This window comes from Falco peregrinus, chromosome 6 (genome assembly GCF_023634155.1).
Source record: "Falco peregrinus isolate bFalPer1 chromosome 6, bFalPer1.pri, whole genome shotgun sequence".
NCBI lineage: Eukaryota > Metazoa > Chordata > Aves > Falconiformes > Falconidae > Falco > Falco peregrinus.
In genome coordinates, this window is record NC_073726.1 from 56,724,433 (window position 1) to 56,739,653 (window position 15,221).

The 15,221-nt window shown below is 53.9% G+C and overlaps 3 protein-coding genes across 5 annotated transcripts; 1 reads left to right on the top strand and 2 right to left on the bottom strand.

Annotated features, from left to right (window-relative positions):
* Positions 1-1,303: 1,303 nt before the first annotated feature.
* NDUFA6 (NADH:ubiquinone oxidoreductase subunit A6) lies at positions 1,304-3,773 on the top strand. The gene is made up of 3 exons (XM_005237434.4): positions 1,304-1,497; positions 2,106-2,221; positions 3,126-3,773. Exons 1-3 carry the CDS (start codon positions 1,371-1,373, stop codon positions 3,255-3,257), a joined length of 375 nt encoding a protein of 124 aa, XP_005237491.2. The 5' UTR covers positions 1,304-1,370; the 3' UTR covers positions 3,258-3,773.
* A 1,592-nt stretch (positions 3,774-5,365) lies between these two features.
* SMDT1 (single-pass membrane protein with aspartate rich tail 1) lies at positions 5,366-7,864 on the bottom strand. The gene is made up of 3 exons (XM_055807090.1): positions 7,640-7,864; positions 7,003-7,143; positions 5,366-5,658 (listed from the first exon to the last, which is right to left on the bottom strand). Exons 1-2 carry the CDS (start codon positions 7,793-7,795, stop codon positions 7,006-7,008), a joined length of 294 nt encoding a protein of 97 aa, XP_055663065.1. The 5' UTR covers positions 7,796-7,864; the 3' UTR covers positions 5,366-5,658; positions 7,003-7,005.
* Positions 7,865-8,082: 218 nt separating this feature from the next.
* On the bottom strand, positions 8,083-15,217 carry PHETA2 (PH domain containing endocytic trafficking adaptor 2). Of its 3 annotated transcripts, none has more exons than XM_005237396.4 (3): positions 14,967-15,217; positions 13,541-13,664; positions 8,083-13,059 (listed from the first exon to the last, which is right to left on the bottom strand). In XM_005237396.4, exon 3 carries the CDS (start codon positions 13,049-13,051, stop codon positions 12,236-12,238), a length of 816 nt encoding a protein of 271 aa, XP_005237453.2. In that variant the 5' UTR covers positions 13,052-13,059; positions 13,541-13,664; positions 14,967-15,217; the 3' UTR covers positions 8,083-12,235. The 3 variants fall into 3 exon arrangements, with proteins under 3 accessions (XP_005237453.2, XP_055663063.1, XP_055663064.1); XM_055807088.1 differs by lacking the exon at positions 14,967-15,217 and adding an exon at positions 14,573-14,755; XM_055807089.1 differs by lacking the exon at positions 14,967-15,217 and adding an exon at positions 14,573-14,755 and having other exon boundaries at positions 13,541-13,667.
* Between the last annotated feature and the right edge of the window lie 4 nt (positions 15,218-15,221).

The following is a 15,221-nucleotide window of genomic DNA, read 5'->3' on the forward strand; positions in this document are numbered from 1 at the left end:
ACTCCTGCTACACGCTTGCCTTAGATACTCCCTTGACACCTCCCTCCTTACAGCCAGCACCCCCACCTGTTTCTTTCAAGATCCTTTCAGTGTTTTCTGGTCGGTCCAATGACACTGAACTGCACACGCTCGGGTTTAGTTATCAGCACACACGTGTTTTTAAAGTGAAGGTTTCAGTGAACTAAACTTCAAACAGAAAAGATTCCAGCACTCGTGTATTTGGATAAAAAGCATGCGTATACCGAGAGTAGGGACTGCCTGTCTAGCATGCAGAAGTTGTTTAGTCAGGAGAAAAGGAGGCTCAGGGGAGACCTTACTGCTCTCTACAGCTGCCTGAAAGGAGGCTGTAGGCAGGTGGGAATCAGTCTCTTCTCCCAGGTAACAAGCGATAGGATGAGAGGAAATGGCCCCAAGTTGCACCAAGGAAGGTTTAGTTTGGGTATTAGGAAAAATGTCTTCACAGAAAGGGTGGTGAGGCACTGGAACAGGCTGCCCAGGGAGGTGATGGAATCACCATCCCTGGAGGCATTTAAAAAACATGTAGACGTGGTGCTCAGGACCGTGGTTTAGCGGTGGTCTTGGCAGCCCTGGGTTAACAGCTGGGCTCGAGGATCTTAAAGGTCCTTTCCAACCTAAATGATTCTGTGATTCTATTCAAAAAAGTCGACCCGCACGTGCGTGCGGGCATCTGCTGGCACCGTGTTTTGGAGCCAAAGGGTGCAAGCAGATCACCGCCAAATACGGGTCTCTCACTGATCAGCGGGAAGGGGAATGCAGCTAGAAACCGCCGTCAACGCCACCCAGCCGGTGCCGGGCCGGCGGCTACGTGAGACCGGGGCTCCTGCTGCCCCGTCACCCGCCGCCTCGGGGCCTGCGCCGGCAGCTCGCCCTGCCGCCGGGACGGGGCCGCTCACCAGTGGCCCGCGGCAGCTGCTGCGCCCGCCCCGGCCGCCCCCCCCGCCGCCGCCAGGGAGGCTGCCGCGAGGCCGCGGCGCCTTGAAGGTGACCTCAAAGACCCCTGCGAATCTCAGCCCGACCCCTACCCCAACGCCGTCTGCCCCCGCCCTGCCACAGCCCCGGCGCAGGCCCTGCCGGCAGGCGCAGGCCCACAGGCCCCGGGGGGCGGGGCACAGGGCGGCCCCACCCAGCCGCTCTGCTCCTCCCCTCGCAGCCGGCGGCGACTGGCGTTCCTCCCGACCAATCCGATCGGAGGCCGCCGGCCGCCGCGATTTGCCGGGCCCACCGGCTGGAGCGGCAGCGCGGCCGGCCAATAGGGAGCAGCCGTTCCCGTGCGCGCTCCCACCGGCGGCGGCGAAGGGGCGGGACGCCCCGCGCGGAAGGGTTGCCGCGGAGGCGGTGGCCGCAACAAGATGGCGGTAGCGGGCAAAGGAGCCGTGTCAGCCGCGGTGAAGCCGATCTTCAGCCGGGACCTGGGCGAGGCGAAGCGGCGAGTGAGGGAGCTGTACCGGGCCTGGTACCGCGAGGTGCCCAACACGGGTGAGGGGCGCGGAGCCGGCCATGCACGCGCGGGCGGGAGGGCGAGCTCAAGGTCGTAACGGCCACCCCGCGGCCGTTGGGTTTTAAAGGGACCGTCGGGGGCGCTGGTTACCCCCGGATGGGGGGTTGTGCCTCGCCCCGCCGCGGCCCCTGGCCGGCCCTAGCCCGCCACGGTGGGGCGGCCGCACCCGGCTGCGGGCGGGCCTGGCAGCGGCCGCGGAGCTGGGGGGGCTCGGCCGCCCCCCGGTGCAGCGCGGGCCTTGCCCGGCCCGGCTGCCTCCCCTGCCGGGGGCTGAAGGAGGGTCTGACGGGGAACCCCGGTCTCGTCACCTGCCGCTTGGCTTGCCTGGCTAAGCAGAACAGAAATCTGGCTTTTAATTTTCCAGGACGGCGGTGTGTGGCATGGTTGCCTGCCTCCTTAAAACCGCGCTGGGACTCGCACCGTGGCGGTGCTGTTCATTTGCTTTAAATCAATCACACTAGTGAAGCCAGCAGACACTGTGAGAGCCAGGGGCTGTGTCGTGTTTTGTGGGGTTGAGTTGCTCATCGTCAGTGGAAGAAATGAAAAGCAATACAGCCAACCTCTGTGGGTGTTGTGTTTTTCATAGTACACCTATACCAGCTGGACATCACGGTGAAACAGGGGCGTAACAAGGTGCGGGAGATGTTCATGAAGAATGCCCACTTTACAGATCCACGGGTGATAGACATGCTGGTTATTAAGGTACCAGTTATTCCTGGTTTGTTGAAACTGCAGAAAATGCAAGAGTGGATAACTAGGGGGGACAGACAGTTTTATTTCAGCCTGTGCTATGGCAAAGTTGTCTCCTGCAGTTCAGATGGTTTCTCTCTGTCAACAAACCTGTTGATAAGGGATCAAGCTGCTTTAGCATGCAGAGGAATAGGGTCTTACCTTAGTTGCTAGAATATGGATTTCTGCTACTCAGAATCTACTGGCTCTTCCAGTTTGCAGAGGTTTAAAAGAGGAAGTGCACGATAAGCAAAACGGTAGTTGAAATACAAAGTTTGTTGGATTTGATTGCCATTGTTTTCTAAACAAAAAAATCAAAGAAAGGGGGGAAAGATACTGCCTTTTCTACTTTCTACTTTAAAAGTATAAAATGACCTTTCTACTGTCTACAGTACTTCCTTAGGTTGGGATGTGGTTTTCTTCACTGATTCTGAAACACACATTAGAGTGGCAGCACTGGATGGGAGGCTGACGTTGGGTGGCAAAACACCCAGCTGTCTAACACATCTGGTTATGTCTCGGGTCTGAGACCTGTGTGGTTCAAAGCAATGATGAGCATACCAAGAGTGGGGCAAAGCTTCAAAGTGGGGCTGAACAACAATAACGCCTCTGCAGTTCTAATGCATTAGAAAGCTTCCAGCCAAGGACTGCCATGGTCACCTGTTGTATTTCTTGTGTTTCAAGACAAGTTAGTCTGTCTGTCGGTATGTATTTGTGTGACAGTATAGTGATGCAGACAGTCTTTAGAAGTACAGAATTGTTGATACAGCTATCTTAAGGGTGTTTCTAAGTGCATTCAAATAACTTTCATAGTGCTGTGTAGTTAGACTCAGGCTGTAACTGAGAACTAGTCTAAAATTCTTCTGTCTCTCCACAGGGAAAAATGGATCTTCAAGAAACCATTCAGGTATGGAAGCAGAGGACTCATGTCATGAGGTATTTCCATGAGACGGAAACCCCACGACCCAAAGACTTTCTGTCCAAATTCTATGAAGGCCATGATCCCTGAGAGATTGGCTCTGTGTCTTCCTGCCTTGTATTATGAATAAAGTTCTATACAGTAGAAAAAAAAATCTGTACAGAAAGATTGTATAGCACTTTAGGAGCCCAATGACTAACTGAATCCAGAGTGTGTGCAAGTCATTATGATTTGTATGACGAGCTGTGATTTCCTAGTTTTGCTAATTTGTATTTTCAGTGGATGGAGTTTGTCCCATCACTTGCCCTGGAGTTTCTGCTGAATAACCACAACACAAGCCTGACTGTGGGGCTTTCTGCTTAGCTTGCAGCCTCCTGTGTAGGTGTTAGCTTTGTGGAAGAGCGAGCAGGCCTTCAGAAAAGCCAGTGTAGTCACAGAAATATTCTTGTGCCTGAGGGTCATCTGTATTCATGCATTGTTTAGCAATTTCATGCTATGACTTTGTTGACCTTGTGTTTTTTTACTTGGAAACTAGTCTCTTTGCTTTCTCACAGAGAATGGCGTAAAATCCAATAGGCAAATAAAGCCCTTTGTGCAATAAAGAGATCAGCAGAGTCCATTTCCCTGCTGTAAAATGAAATTGCCTGGAAAAATGGAGTTTTGTACTGTCATCTAGAATAGTGAGGTTCTGTAAGAGCTTATGATGCCTAGCGGAAGATGATGTCCTACTGTTACCTCCTCAGTTGAATTGGGAATTACTAGCTCCACTTTGAGAATGATAAGGAGAACTTGTTCTTTCACCAGTCAGAACAGGTTTTCAGCAGGTAACAACTCGGTGCTGGAGCTCCCCCATGTGTGATCAGCATTGAATGTGTAGTATGCTCAAACTTTTTTATCTTTGCCTAAATACTGGGGCTTTCTTCCCCATATGAGGACTGTAAAGCAGCACTCCTCCAGGATGTGTATGTATGTGTACCTAGGGGCTTTGAGGGTGGGGTGTTTCTATGGACAAGATCGACACTGTCAGGAAGGGCCAGGAGAGATGGTGGGATAAAGCAGTGGTAAGGAATTTGGCAGTATAGAAAACAGGAGCAGGGACGTGTTTGGCTCCCAAGAGTGGATGAACTGGAGCAACCGCTTCTCAGGTGGCTTTGGGGAAGAGGGGGCAACTCGGATAGCAAGTGACTGAAGGACCTGCCAGCTGCCTTCAGCTACAGCTTTTGGGGTTACTCAGATTGCAAGCTCCCTTTTCTCTCAGTAGCTACACTGGAGAGTTACAGATCAAACATCAAAAGCAGTGCCAATTAATAAGGGAGCAAATGTGGCTGTTTAAACTATACGCCGCGCTAATGTGTGCAATATTAAAATAAACTTCAAGAACTACATGAATCCTGAAGGGAAAAGTGGGCAGTCAAGAGAAGAGGCTACATCTAGTGAGCAGAAACCATGAGAGAGACACTGGGGCAATGCTGGCTTAAAAATACTGCTGGCTTAAAAATACAATAAAATAATTTATCTAACCTTTCAAGATTTTTGAGAAAACAGCTGGACTGGTATGACTGAAGATACTCTACTCATGCCCTAGCAGCAGAGAAAGCCTTGACAGTCTATTATGCAAGGATCTAATTGCAATAGTAAACACTTCTGTGAAAAGAAGAGTTGAAGTTTACACACAGTTAAGAAAATGAATATATTTGGGCTCACGGAAGGAATTACTGAACTACCTAGGAAATACGAGGTACTTGGAGCTGGAGCGTTCACAGAGTTTCACTGTTGAGATATTAAGTGCTATAAAACACATCAGCATGTTAGTTTCCCACTCATGATCTTAACCTTTTACCAAAGCTACTCAAAACTTTTAACTTTGCGACGGTAATACTGTAATCCCCAGTGAGGTGAAATTAGTGATAGTCTCCATCAGATGTACCTGGTATGTTGTAAATCAGCATTATTTGAACTGCAGCGTGTCAATATGCACTCCATTCTTTGAACAGGGCTGTGTTGTGGGGCTGCTGCTTCCTCTAGGATTCCTGTCGTGTACTGTAGATTAGTACTTAATTACAGAAAGGACTTGTAAGAGGAAATAAATATGAAGAGAGCTTCCTTACTGGAACAGGCATACAGAGGTAGAAAGGTTAAGACAGAAATGCTGGGACATAGGCAGGCACATGATCTATAAAAACACAAGACCAAAGTCATACATCTCAATCTCTTCATCTTTAATTAAGTGTTTCACATATTGCTAATAAAAGGATTCCCAAGCAGTCTTTGATGAGGTGAGCGTGTGTGTGCAAGGATGCAGGGCCCATCAAGCACTTCCTTCAACCCTGATCTACAGATCCTGTCGTACAGACATGTGCAGGACACTCACTGGCAAAAGGAATAGAGCCCCCTGTCCCATTTAGGTTTAGGAAGGACAAAATACAAGTGGCAGATGTTGAAACCATTGTTTTGTCAATGGTGTTCTCCCTTCTGTTCTTCCATTACAGTTCTGCAAATAGAATAATAAGCCATTACTCTTCAGATATACTGTACTGAGCTCCAGTCTGGACCCTCCCCCCGAACCACACAAGGTGGGGGTGGTTTACATAAAAGGAGTTTCAAACAGGCCATTGCAGTCTTTACAATCTTTTAATTCTTTGGTTTTAGGTGCACAGTGCGTGCTGGAAAATCCCTTTCTCAAATGGAATCACCCACCAAACTGATTACAAAGCAACACTTCACAACAACTTTTTTAAAACGGCTTCTTCATTCTATAAAGAATCCAGTACATCCAAACCCAAACCTTTACACAAGAGTAAGCCAAACTGAGTAACATGAAATGGTGGAAAGTGTAGTGCACTGCAGATAAATATGAATTATTCCCACTCTTCCATTATCCAGTGAGTCTGAATGGTCCAACTACTCCAGAGATTTGCTGTAACACCCACCAGTTTGTTCTGATGGGTTCTGGAAGTCTCTTAAGTTGTTCACCTCTGTATAAAAATGTCAGGCAATAAGTGATTCTCTTTTTTAAATAGTCATTTTGAGAGTTAGCAGAAGACTTCTAAAATAGGTAAATATGTAGAACAGAATCATAGAATCATTTAGGTTGGAAAAGACCCTTAAAGATCAAGTCCAACCACAAACCTAGCACTGCCAAGTTCACCCCTATGCACCACATCTACACGTCTTTTTGAGTATCTGCAGGGATGGTGACTTAACCGCTTCCCTGGGCAGCCTGTTCCAATGCTCAATGATCCTTTCAGTGAAGAAATACTTTCTAATATCCAGTCTTCCCCTGGTGCAACTTGGGGCCATTTACTCTTGTCCTGTCACTTGTTACTTGGGAGAAGAGAGTAATCCCCACCTGTCTACAACCTCCTTTCAGGTGGTCACAGAGAGTGATATGGTCTCCCCTGAGCTTTGTTTTCTCCAGGCTAAACAACCCCAGTTCCCTCAGCTGCTCCTCATAAGACTTGTTCTCTAGACTCTTCACCAGCTTTGTTGCTCTTCTTTGGATGCATGATGTAGCAGCACTGAAGGCTCTCTTTTCTGTCTGCAGTACAGATCCTCACTAACTACAGTTCATTTTGGATTCAAAACACAAGATCTAAAACACCATCAGTTTATTCTGGTCTCTAACAAAGTATGTTGTGGTGATTCTACATTCGGATACCAATCTGGCTTACTCTGGTATAAAACCAGAAAAGTTCATAGCCAGAGGCAATGCTGCGTCCTGTGTTTAACCACTGATGCACCTCTCAGGTGCTGCCTTTCCCAGCCTGAGATGCTCCTCCCTGCCCCAAGCCAAACGGGAAGTACAAACAAACTGCTGGTGATGTTAATAACATACCCTTTAATCATCATCATCGTCATCCTCTGGGACAAAGATATCATGTTCTTCAAGTAGGGCCGCGAAGTTCTTGCTGATCTGAGTCCCCACGTACAGGAAAGGGATCACAACGCTGAACACTCTGAGGAGACCGAAGGGCGTCTGCAAGGAGTCGATCGGGAAAGACGGAGCTTTACCAGCAGGTCGCACTGGGGCTGGAGCCGGGTGTTCCGGCTCCGCAGCCGCGGCCGGTCCGGTGCCCCGGTGCCGGCCTGCCGCCAGACCCCGGCCACGGCACCGCGCTCAGGAAGCCTCCGGCGCCGGGAGGGCAGCAACCAGCGGGGAGCTCGGGGCGGGGAACACCAGCGCCTTAGGCGGGGAGAGCGGCTGCCGGTACAAAACAGCTGTGTGCAGGCGGCGGTCACCTCGTCCCCACGGCGCGGCGGCCGCCGCCGGGGCATCACCGCCCCGCCCGGGGGGCCGCTCGCCTCACCCTCCCGCGGGCGGGCGCTCCCGCAGCCCCGCCCCGCCCATTAGCCCAGGCTCTGTCACTCACTCCCAGCGCCCCACCCGCAGCAGATGCACCCGCCCTGATTGGACACCGCTCCCATCTGTTACGCCGCCATTGGCCGCCCCCGCCCGCTCGCCCCTCACTCACCTTAACCGGCTTGGGCAAAATGGCGCCGCTGCGGGTGACAGTGGCGCTCCGGGAGGGCACAAGCGGCGCGGTCGGGTTGCGGCGCGACCCGCCCCAGCCCGCCAGCCTCGAGTAAGCGGCGGCCGCCGCCAGGAGCCGCCCGCCTGCCGCTGCCATCCTCCTTCCTCCTCGCCGGCCTCCTGTAACGGCCGAGACGACGCGTCACCCGCGGCGGCGGGGCCTGCGGCTCTCGCGAGGCTTGCGGGGGGGCGAGGCCGCCACTGCGCACGCGGGGGGGGCGGGGGCCGGTCCCGGCTGCCTGTCCCTGCCGGGGGGCGCGCCGCAGCGGCGGGGTGGCGGGCAGCCCCTTGCGCCTCCCGCCGAAGGGCACACCGGGCCGGGTGACCCCGACCGGGAATCGCCGAATTCCAGCGGGGCTCCCCAGCGCCACTGGCAGCACGGGCTACAAATCAAAACGGTTTATTTGGCTTCACGGCGTAAAATACAAATGGTAACAGTATCTTGAAATGCGTAATACAAGTTCCATGTATAAAACGAAGGTGCATGCAAAACCGCCTCTTCAAAAAAGAACGCGTCATCTACCTAACGGGTACCCACTGCAAGGGCGGGCGCATTCCCGCGGGTGGCTGCCAGGTCCCCGTGCAAGTTACCGAGCACGTGGTGCTGGTGACATGAGCACGAGGTGCTGGTGACATGCCCCCAGCCGGCGAGGGCCACGTGTTCCCCTGTGCCCTTCGGCAAAACAAAGTTTCTCTGCAAAGGCAGTTGAGAAGGGTAAGACGGGGGGGGGTGGGGGGTGTCACCCACCCCCAAACTATTAATGCTGTAGTGATTGTAATGGAAAACGTCCACTCTTGCTTGCCAGTGTCCACCAAATGGCTAGCAGTGGCCACAGGTAGGATCTTTAGGTTACTCTTACCACTAGGACCTGGATTCAGTGGGAAACGTCACCGCAGTTGTTTTATAAAAGATAAATGTGCAGAAATAAAACAATACATTATGGGCCTGAATCTGAAATGCCAGCCCCAGAAAAACAGGATTTCATCAACCATTTTAGCAGGATTGGGAGCCCTTCTTGGCAGTGCTTACAAAGGCCATGTCAGAACTGCCCTCCTTCAGTCTTCAATTTCTTTTAAATCCAAGCATTCAGATTCAAGCATTTTTCTCTCATCACTTGCATTATTACACTAAAGAAAGTTCTTAGAAAAAGATTCTATTTCAGTACTTTTAAGAAAAGCAGCCATTCAGCTTTCACGTTCAGGTCCCCCTTTCCTAGGGAACTTGTTTTGTGCTGCCCAGACATTTTCTATTTTTAAAAAATAATAAGAGAAAGGAAAGGCAGGAGGTGAAACAGTCCAAACCTGAATGACTGGAAGAAAACTGTGTAGCAATTAATCAGTATTACTTTGCTGTCTGAGACAACGGGCAGTGAAAACCCTTGGCTCTTCCTTGCCTGGAGACAGAGAGGATGCTCCATTAGCCAGCTGCACGTGCAACTTCAGGAAGCTGAAATCCTGACCTGCTGCCTGAGGTCTGCTTCAAATGCTCTGCCAGCACAACCAATTCTCAGCTGAGCTGGTTTGATAGCCTCCATCTCAAGAGGAGGTGGCGAAGCACCCAGGTGCTTCCTGCTTAATGGAGCAAGCAGTGGTGGTCATTAAAAAAACCTGTATTCCCATACAAATTTGGACATGGCTCCAGTTATGGCTCTTTCTACTCACAAAACGGCCATCCCTGCTAGGTGAGCAGGGTGGTGGGAAGCCCTGACCATACACATCCTGACCAGTGCTTCGGAGACCTAGCAAAGGCCCAGGCACAGACAGACGGGCTGAGCACAAATACTGTTCAGGATTCTGCCATTTTCTTCTTGGCACTGCGGAATAAAACACAAAATTACTCCGAATGCGATCGGACAGAAAGCAAAGCGCAGCACCTCATTTGCAGGATTTAGGATTTAGTTGGGCTATGTGCTAATGCAAAGGCAGGTAGCACGGAAATTGTGCCATTTGAATGGGACAGATTAAAGCATTAAATATAAGCTCTTTAGTAGTGTTACTAGCACAATCTGGGCTTAATAAAACAAACTAAGCTTCTTAAAAGTGAAACTGCCCTTAAATGAATAATACTGTTTCAGTTCCACTTCTGACAGAACTGGCTTTGTTAATTTTTTTTTTTCCCCTTTCAAGTCACTCCTGATACTTGCGTCTCATGTGGGAACTTCCATTACATTTTGATTAATTTTGGAAGTTAAATCTTTATCATCGAACTGTCTTATGTAAGTCTGAGACATCAGGAATATTTTTCTTTCTGTATTACACTAAAAACAAACAAACAAACAAAACAACCAACCAACAACCAAACAAAAAATACCACAGAAAAATGCTTGCCAAATCTGACTGGCCCCAGAATACCCATGCTCAGAGCAAGGAGGCACCAGGTCATCCTCTGATGCTGCTCTCCCGGCATGGGGAAGGGGCCAGGTTCCCAGCCAGGGATGCTGCAGCACAGAACTCTTCAAGCAGCAGGCAGGGAGGCAGAGATGGCTTGTAAGTCCAGCCAGCTGGGCTGCTGACACAGCCTGGGCACTGGCCCATGGCTACCTGCTCCTGGTTTTCACTTAAAAAGCAGAACAAAGGTAATCCTCCCAAACTCAGAGGTTCTTACTGTGAAGAAATACAGGCACGAACTGGAGAGGACTGGATTGCGCCACCACATTGTGAAGGTTACACTCCCACTGCCCAAAGTCATAGTTGTAAGATCTGATTTTAGATCTGATTTCCTCTAATATAGCATTGAGCCATAATTAGGCAGAAGGCTGGAAGCTCATCATCCAAAACAGGGATATATTTTCAAAGGCACCAAGAGTTAATGGAAGTCATTTGATTTCTGTATTGGCAATCTCCACTGGCTACTGTTAAGTATTAAGCTGAATGTGTTTAACTCCAGAAAGGCAAATAGGTTCCTACCAGTCACAACCTAGAATGGCCTCTTGCTTTCCTAGCAAGGCTCGTTAATAAAACAGGGCAATAAAAACAGGTTTAACACTGTTAGACAGGAAGCACAAGACTGCTTCACCTATTTTTTTGTGCTCAGAAAAATAGCCCTTGTCAAGAAGATAAGGGAGAAGATTTATAAACCCTATATCCAGGGTGTTCTAGCCCCTGGACTCAGCACCCACCTACTTGTACTGTACGCCCTCTGGCCAAGGTTTTTGACCTACTGAAGGGCAAGTCCAATTCTGTAGTGAGGCGACAGATGTGCCTCTCCACAGCCCTCCTCACCCGCTGGGGGGATGGGACATGCTACAGAGATCAGCCAAGTGACACTGACATGAAATTGGAGGGAAGCATCAGCAGGTCAGGTGCTGGCTTTGGTAGAAGGCAGTGGCATGGCTTTGACACTAGAGAGGCGAGTCCAGACACTGCTGACACGTAGTTAGTACCACCTGTAGCTCACTCCCACACCTTCACTGCTCCACCTGGGACCAGCCCACTTCCCACTCCTCCACAGCCTCTCCTCCAACTGCACAGCTCTGCCAAGAGCCGCAACAGCAAGAGAGGCCCTGCAAGAGTGCAGCTCTGGCCACCGTCTCGGGCAAGCTGCCCAACAAGCTGGCTGGGCACTCCCTATATGGCACTTTGCAGGAGCTACGATCTGCACAGAGGCTGAGAAATTCACCCCTGGCCAGGCAAAGAGGCTTTAGTGTCCTTGTTCTGGAGCAAGAAAGGCTTGAGCTGGATATATTAACAGGCTTGGCTACTGCTTGATAGAGTTCAGATCAGCCCTGGGGAGCTCCTGGTCCTCACTATTGCTTCAGACCAGGCTCAATGTCTCCGTTTCAGCCTTGCTGCTGAGCTTGGGCACCCAAAGAGATGGATGCAAGCCCATGAAATCAACATCCTGAAGGATCTAGCAGGGAGGAGGGGTAGTGCAGATGAAAGTAAAAAATCCCAACGATGCAAAATCCTGACCCTCATTGCCCTGGCTGCTGGGCCAGCCACAGCCACAGTGGCTTACACATGTTCTGTGGTGACAGAAGCATAAGGTTGGAGGCACCCGCCAGGGCCAGTGGCCCATTGCAGGCGTTTCATAAAAGCCCAGCCTTATCTGCAGCAAAAGAGCAAAGGCAGAAGGACTTTGGCGCAAGACCACAGACAATAATAACTGCTGACCTGTACAAACTTCCACGCTGAGAAACAAAACAAAAAAAAAAGTGGTGAAGGAGAAACAGGCAATGAAGCACCTAGAGCATCCACCATGCCAGGATGGCAAGGGGCCAAGCCCATCAGGTAAGGTTCGCTGCATACATGCTGATTTGTGCCCCCTCCACACCTTGTATCACCAGCAGAGGAGAGTTCAAAGGCAGCTCCCACTAGTATTATACATTCTCCAGCTGTATAAAGCGTCATGGAAATGAAATGCAAGGTTTGGGGGAGACCTGGATCCCTCCCACACACCCAGTGAAGCACACACGCACCGCACACTCGGCCACCAACCAGGGCAGGGGGCAAGCAGCATCCCTTGCTTTGCTTTTCCTATGTGGGAGACAGGCTGCTGGACACTGGATGGCCAGTGGCTCATGCCCCGCGCCCCCAGTCATGGGTGTCCCCCCTTCTGCCTCTCCTGCCACTCCCGTCTCAGCGCCGCAATCTCCTGCCCATACCAGCTGTGCAGCTTGGAGAAACAGGCCGTCTCTGGTGACACTGGACTCTCCGGCATGGCTGGCGAGAGGCTGGGTGCTGGGGACCCTGTGGCGCTGCCAGCAGCCGAGCGCCGGCGTGGGGGTAGGGGCGGGGGCTTTGGGTGCCCCCCGTCATGGTCGGGGCAGGCAGCCCCCCCTGGGACGCCGCCACCACTACCCCATGTGGAGTAACCATTCTCCAGGACAGCAGGCTTCTCCTGGAGAGGCAGCAAAGCAGGGTTGGAGAGGTGCCTCTTCCTGCCGGAGGAGGAGGACCTCCGTGGAGACTTGCGGCAAGCGGCCAAGCTCTTGCAAGCCTCTTCCAGCTGCTTCTCCAGCTCCCTCACCACCAGCCGCATGTAGTCGAAGCTGGCCCGCGACAGCGCCTTCACCCAGGCCTCCATGGCAGCCTGTCCATCGGCCACCAGCACGTAAGCCCTGGCGCCAGCGTCGTCAAAGCGGATGGCGAAAGCAAACTCCTCAGCAGCCTCACACAGCTCCACAGTGCAGCCCTCCAGCACCACCAGCCCCATGGGCTCCCGGCTCTCCCGCTCCTCGAAGTAGAAGAGGAGGTTGCCCTTGAGGACAAACCAGCGGCGCTGGTAGGAGGTGGAGTGGTGGTGGTGGGCATGGTGGTGGTACCGCTCCACCCGCTTGCGGAGGAAGCCAGCATGGTCAGCAGGTGAGTCACAGGTGGCATAGTGGGCCACGCTCCGCTCATTCAGCTTCATCACCCCACCTAGGTGCAGAAGAAGAAAGAGGGCAAGAAGTCAGCTCAGGGCGAGGAACATCTCACCCACCCCACCAGGAGAGGCTGGGTCCTACCCCAAGCCCACCATGGGGAAAAGCAGCCCCAACACTGCAGGACAGCATCTAACCCAGCAAGCACCCCTGCAAATGGCAGGCTGGTTCCTTGCTGCTGCAGAGGGGAGGTCCTCACCAGAGCCTCGCACCTGCCTTCTCCAGGAACACAACCACTGCTGCTTCGTTTCTTATTCCACGAGTGACCTACTTTGCTGGTTTTTTTATGGGGTGCATCAAAGAAATTTGCCTCTGTGCCTGCAAGGCATTCATTTCTCTATTATAGGGCAGGATAAAGAGGGTGTTTTCAGACCCAGGGGCTCTGGGACCTCTGTGTTTGAGGCCCCTCTCCCCGCTCCCCGTCTCCCTGCAGGACCACTCATCCCCACCAGCAGCACCCCCAGCCCAGGCAGGCTCACCAGCTGTGGGGCACAAGGTGCTGTACCAGCTGTGTGGGTCAGACCACAACTCCTTGCTGCCTTCCTTGAGCGGGCTGCTCCCTTGCCAAGGGCCTCCAAAGCTTCACCGTGTTGAGCCCCATCCCTGCTTGGAGGAAGGGTGGCAGAGTCACAAACCAGAACAGCTTGGGACTGAAAGAGCAAAGATCTGCATCGCTTCCACCCCAGAAAGCCGAAGCCTCTGGTGCCTCTGGTGCCTCTGGTGCACGGGAGCAGCCAGGACCAGGCACCACAGGTGGGCGGCTCTGGAAACTGGGGGCACTTGCACGGGCTTCGAAGCCTCAGCCCCACCCCAGTGCAGGCTGTGGGTTTGTTTTTTTGGCTCCTGTGGGTTTGGTTTGGTTTTAGTGAGAAAAAAGAAGAAAAAAGCGCTTTTGTAGAAGCCCGTTGCTGTACCATCTGCAGAGGCCCTGTGGCAGGCGACTCGGCAAGCTGGCTGGTCCCGCAGCAGGACACAGCGCGCAGCCTTTGCGGTTCTACAGCTGCCAATGGATCTCAGGCCGCTGATGCTCCGCAGAGCAACGCGCAGCAAACCAACCCCAGCTGCCGCTGCCCGGGCAGCCGTGGCGGGGTGGGGTGGGGGCTCCCCGCTGCTGAGCGACCCCCAGAATCCCTCCCGGAGCCCTCCTGCCCCTCCAGGGCTCGCGGGGCTGGGCTGAGGACGAGGGGCCACGGACTCCAGTTGGAAAATAGACAAAAGTCCCATCGGACGTAAGGAAACGTTGTTCTTTGGGGGTGCTCTGCTCTCACGCGGCTCCCTGAGGAATACTCGGGCCCAGGACAGCCGTGGTGGCCCTGGACAGCCCTGACGCGAGAGGGCTGTGGGGTCCCACCGCCGGGGCAGGGGGTGCGCGGTGCCGCGCTCGGTGCCTTTGTGTGTGTCTCCGTGTTCGCCGTGTGCCTGCCACGCCGCCCCCGCCCCGCCGCCCCCCAGCCCTCGCCCAGGTCTCGCCCCGGCGGCGGCACCGCGAGCCCCGGCCCGGCCCGACTCACCTCGGGCCGCTCCTGCTCGGCGACGCTCCCGGCGCGGCGGGCGGCGCGGGGCCGCGGCCTGGGGGGCGGCGGGAGCCGGGCGGGGAGGCTCTTGCGGCTGCCGGGGCCGTCCCGCCGCTCCGGCAACAACGCCCCGCCGGCGGCGGCGGCAGCGTGGGGCGGGAGGCGGCCCGGCGGCACCGTGGGGCGGGAGGCGGCCCGGCGGCACCGCAGGCCGCCCGGAGCCGCCTTCTTCCGCGCCTCTGCCCCCCGCCCGGCGCCCCTTCGGGGACCCCGGGGTTCCCACCCCGGGAGGGACCTACAGCCCCCCCAGTGTAACTGTTGAGGGGCAGCAGCGGAGGGGTGCAGTGCCAATGGGGTGCAACAGCCGTGGGGTGCAGTACCGACGGGTTACCGGTTATGGGGCGCAGCAGCGGTGGGGTGCAATGCCAGTGGGGTGCAGCAGCTCCGGCAAGGTGCAGTACTCATAGGGTGCAACAGCGGCGGGGTGCAATGCCGGTGGGGTGGGGTGCAATGCTGACAGGGTGCAACAGGGCAGGGGGGCGATACCAATGGGGTGCCACGGCCGTGGGGCGCAGCAGCAAGGGGGGCGATACCGGCGGGGTGCGGTGGCTGTAGGGCGCAGCGGGCCGGGCTGGGCCGGGCTGGG

Bases quoted from the DNA above. Each gene is read 5' to 3' on its own strand.
- NDUFA6 (XM_005237434.4), top strand. From the start codon at position 1,371: ATGGCGGTAGCGGGCAAAGGAGCCGTGTCAGCCGCGGTGAAGCCGATC. The intron at 1,498-2,105 runs GTGAGGGGCGCG...TGTTTTTCATAG, and splicing joins CCGCGAGGTGCCCAACACGG to TACACCTATACCAGCTGGAC. The intron at 2,222-3,125 runs GTACCAGTTATT...GTCTCTCCACAG, and splicing joins TAGACATGCTGGTTATTAAG to GGAAAAATGGATCTTCAAGA.
- SMDT1 (XM_055807090.1), bottom strand. From the start codon at position 7,795: ATGGCAGCGGCAGGCGGGCGGCTCCTGGCGGCGGCCGCCGCTTACTCG. The intron at 7,144-7,639 runs GTGAGTGAGGGG...GACTCCTTGCAG, and splicing joins TTTTGCCCAAGCCGGTTAAG to ACGCCCTTCGGTCTCCTCAG.
- PHETA2 (XM_005237396.4), bottom strand. From the start codon at position 13,051: ATGAAGCTGAATGAGCGGAGCGTGGCCCACTATGCCACCTGTGACTCA.